Consider the following 4,024-nt stretch of genomic DNA (forward strand, 5'->3'; position numbering starts at 1 on the left):
TTTTCTTGTTCTCAGACCTCAAAAGGATGCTCGCAGGGAAAAAATTTGGCTGCAATGAAGAGGTGATCGCCGAAACTGAGGCCTATTTTGAGGCAAAACCGAAGGTGTAGTACCAAAATGGTATCAAAAAATTGGAAGGTCGTTATAATCGTTGTATCGCTCTTGAAGGGAACTATGTTAAATAATAAAAACGAATTTTGAAAAATGTGTTTTTCTTTGTTAGACCGGGGACTTATCAGCCAACCTGTTATAGTCTGTTTACTAACAAACTGTATGGTCCGCTGTTCGATTCTCCTTCTGGACGGAAGGTAAAATTTGAAAATTTTGTAAAACCGAATAATTTCTCCCACATTGTATTACAGGAAAAGTGCCAATAAGAAATATTTAATTGTGTTCACATCCTTAAAAAAAAGATTCAACATTTATCACAAAAAGTTTGTAATTTTGTTCCAATGAACCTTTCTACAGCGAAAAAACGATAGTTTTTTGTCTAAACCTTCGTTTGGGAGAAAATAATGTTTTTTTTGTTGCGCACATACTCCTGCAATATTGACATCCACGTAATTTCATTCTGAAATCTCCCATATGAATCGATATTGCCATACTCTATACTTTCGAATATATTTAAGTTCGTTTGTTACAGCATTTGGTATTGTAAAGCACAGGAAGGTAATAAAAAATCTTTTTTTTTTTTTGCTTTTACTCCTCATTGATTTTGTTATAGTATTCTTATGGTGAGTTACGGATTTCCATTTCTATGGAAGAGAGTGTTTTTGGCAGAACGAATGAATGAAACCCGTATATGACTCATTTAATAACTGCAACAGCCGTAGAATGATTTAATAAGGCAAAGACCAGTTTTTGATGACTTTTTGTTGACTATAAATCAAATTTGCACAAAAAAAAAAGTGAAAGGAAACAGCTTCCGTAAATGTGTCAAAGTATCCTACACAAACAAACGACCACACAAATGCTGGAAAGAAGAAACATGGAATAAATTTTTGGGAATACTTACAGTATATCTCCATTGAAAGCTATGTGCTCGGTGAATCGCCTTCTCCTATGGGTGATGCTATATTGCTGTCCGATGTTGAGAGAGGTCGGCATATGCCCAATTTAGTGAGACCCAAAGGCATACCCTTGAGGATGGCCACAGCTTCGTCCAAATCCAGACCCTGTAGACTGTGTTCACCCACACTGACCAAACGATCGCCGGGAAAGATGTCATTGGTGGTTTCGGCCGAGCCACCTCTGATAAGACCTCGTATGACTATAACACTGCCATCTGGATCTAAGGGATCTTGATAGTCCAATATGGAGAAACCGAAACCCTGTTCGGTTTTCTCAATTTCAACTATGGTCACATCAGAACTCCATAGTGCTAGGCCCGATACGTTTTCTAAAGATTTTGAACGTTGCTGATCCGTTAGAGTGGCAGTGCTAGAGGTATACAAAGAACTCTCCGATTGAGCTTTGCTCATTAGGTTCTGAAGGCTCTGATGGCCACCGGGCAATAGACTACGCGTCTCAAAGGCCTCCGGATTTTGTGAAGTATTTATGATAGAGGGTGCGGTTGGACCGCGTACACACACCAATTTGACATGTGAAGGCAGTTCTTTGAGGATTTTTACCACTTCGGTATGTTTCAGGCCCTGCAATCGATACTCGTTCACCTGTAACAGCTCATCGCCTGGCTTTAGGATGCCCTGGCGTCCCACGGGACCATCTTCCAGTATCGAGCGTATATAATGATGGGGACGCTTCTCAATGCCACACTCGACATCCACGGTGCCCTCAAGGCTAATTCCTAGACCTGAAAGTTTATTTATTTCGGCAACTATAATTTCACAGTCGGGAAACTCACTTTTCCAAGAGACTTTCAGCGAATCCGCACTGGGGCTGGAATGTTCTTGCGTTGGGGGCTGATGTTGCAATAGGGATGGGGATGAGGATTTTCTCAAGGGCATCTCTGACAAGGGTAGCTGGCGTATTTCTGCCCCCACAGGGCTAAGGGGTTTTCTGTCTTTTGTCGTTGTTGGCGTTGGTGTTGTAAAGTCGGCAACATTTTCTATTGTCGGTGTCCGCGAACCCAGCGAGCCATTTATGGGTTTACTAGTTTGTTCCGGTGATATCACAGGATATGCTTTGCCATTGGCCAATGGTGTCGATGGAGTTTTCTGTTCTGGTGTGGTAGGTGAGATCTTCGAAGATCTGCGACTAAGATTGTCTGCTGTGGCAGTTGCAGCTCCAGCGCTTTGTTCACTTCTATCCAACATCTGGGACATTTGAGAGTCCACAGTTTCCCTCGAGGGAAATTCGCCATAGTCCATGGCTAAACTTGCGCCTCCTCCTCCGGTACCACATAGGCCACCCTCAGTGGCTATTGAATCCACATCGGACTTGGGTGGCACCCACGATAAAGTGGCTATTGATGGGGATGGAGGCAGCGAATATTGCGATTGTGTATCCATGGAAGTTTTCAATTCCGTTAAGGCAACCTGTAGATGTTCATACTTCCTACCCCTCAGGAAACGCTCCAACGTCAAATGGACCTCTATATCGGTATTTCGCAATATTTCAACAGCCTGGTGATTGGTACTGCCCGACAATGTTTTACCATCTACGGCCACAATACGATCATTGATTTGTATTTGCCCACTCATCTCGGCGGCACTGCCCTCGATAATACTCTTGACGAATATACCCGAGAGATCTTCTTCTTCACACACGTAACCGGCCACGGTTATACCCAGGCCATAGACATTTTTGCAAAGTTTCACCTCATAGGTTTCCGTTTCAGGCGAATCCATGTAATTGGAGGAAGTTATGGAACAACAGTCATCGCGTTCATTTGATGGAGAGGTGCCGGTAGTGGTAATACCAGCTATCACAGTCTCTATGTGGTCCATATGTAGGGATGACGGTGGTGTTTGGGATGTCGTCTTCGCTGTGGGCGTTCTCATGGGATATTGTGGCGCTGTTGCTAGGGGAGGTGGTGAAACTATGGAAAATGGTATAATGTCCAAATCCTTGGGACACATACGGGCTGCTGCTGCCGATGAATTGGTCAATTCTTTGGGTATGGGCGGTAGTGGTAGATCAGCTAATTCTGTATCGGGAGTGGCAGGATAATATGATGAAGTTGCTGCTGCCGACGCCGAGGCCGCCGCCGTTGTATGCGATTCCCCACTGCATACACCCTCAAGCATTAGACCACAACTACCACTAACCCCCGCCACTGTGGCAGCACCCCCTCCAGCATTTGTACCTGCCACCAAGGCAGCAGCAGCCAATGCCGCTGTAGCGGCAGCTTCCGAACTTGTGGGCAATGTGGGATTATGAAATAGTTGACGGGACAATTCTTCTGGGTCGGAGAGGAGCTTAGTTGGAATAATTGGGGCATGACTAGCTAAATGTTGAAAATCGGTGGCAGTAGATTCCACCGGTCTTGCGACAATCAAACGAACCTGAGCTCCAGTCTGACGAAGAACTGTCGCCACCTGTTCCGAACTGAAACCACGCAAATTCACATCACCAATTTGCAGAACATGATCACCGCATTGCAAACGACCATCACGTTCGGCAACACCGCCAGGTGTTAAGGCCTTAATTACAACGCCAGTACTGCGACCACCAACCAATATGAAACCCAAGCCATTACCATCGTTGTATAAATCGATAACCTCAACCTGAGACCATTCGGTACTTAACACCATATTGACATACAGAGGTTCACTTGAACTTGAAGTTGAGTCTTGTTCCTCCTCTTCCTCTTCTTCCCTATCCAGGGAATAGGGTTGATGTTGCAGATATGATCGTCGCTGCTGCTGCTGACAATTGGCCTTTTGATGTTGAGATGGCCAAAGTTTTTGCTCGACCCTTTTATTGCTGTGAGTGTAGAGATAAGGTGGCAGTTGTTGTTGTTGTTGTTGTTGTTGTTGTTGTTGTTGCTCTTGTGTTGGGATATTGTGAATATGTTTAGTGTAATGTCCTGGACATGTTGTAACATGACGTGTACAAAATA

General features: G+C 44.3%; 1 protein-coding gene across 2 annotated transcripts; it reads right to left on the reverse strand.

The window, feature by feature from the left end:
- Positions 1-1,034: 1,034 nt before the first annotated feature.
- On the reverse strand, positions 1,035-3,716 carry LOC142219468 (patj homolog). 2 transcript variants are annotated; one of them, XM_075288439.1, is made up of 2 exons: positions 1,865-3,716; positions 1,035-1,807 (listed from the first exon to the last, which is right to left on the reverse strand). In XM_075288439.1, the coding sequence occupies exons 1-2, from the start codon at positions 3,714-3,716 to the stop codon at positions 1,035-1,037; spliced, it is 2,625 nt and encodes an 874-aa protein (XP_075144554.1). The 2 variants fall into 2 exon arrangements, with proteins under 2 accessions (XP_075144554.1, XP_075144553.1); XM_075288438.1 differs by having other exon boundaries at positions 1,035-1,813.
- Positions 3,717-4,024: the final 308 nt, after the last annotated feature.

The sequence above is a fragment of the Haematobia irritans genome, chromosome 1 (assembly GCF_050003625.1).
Source record: "Haematobia irritans isolate KBUSLIRL chromosome 1, ASM5000362v1, whole genome shotgun sequence".
In the NCBI taxonomy this organism is placed as follows: domain Eukaryota; kingdom Metazoa; phylum Arthropoda; class Insecta; order Diptera; family Muscidae; genus Haematobia; species Haematobia irritans.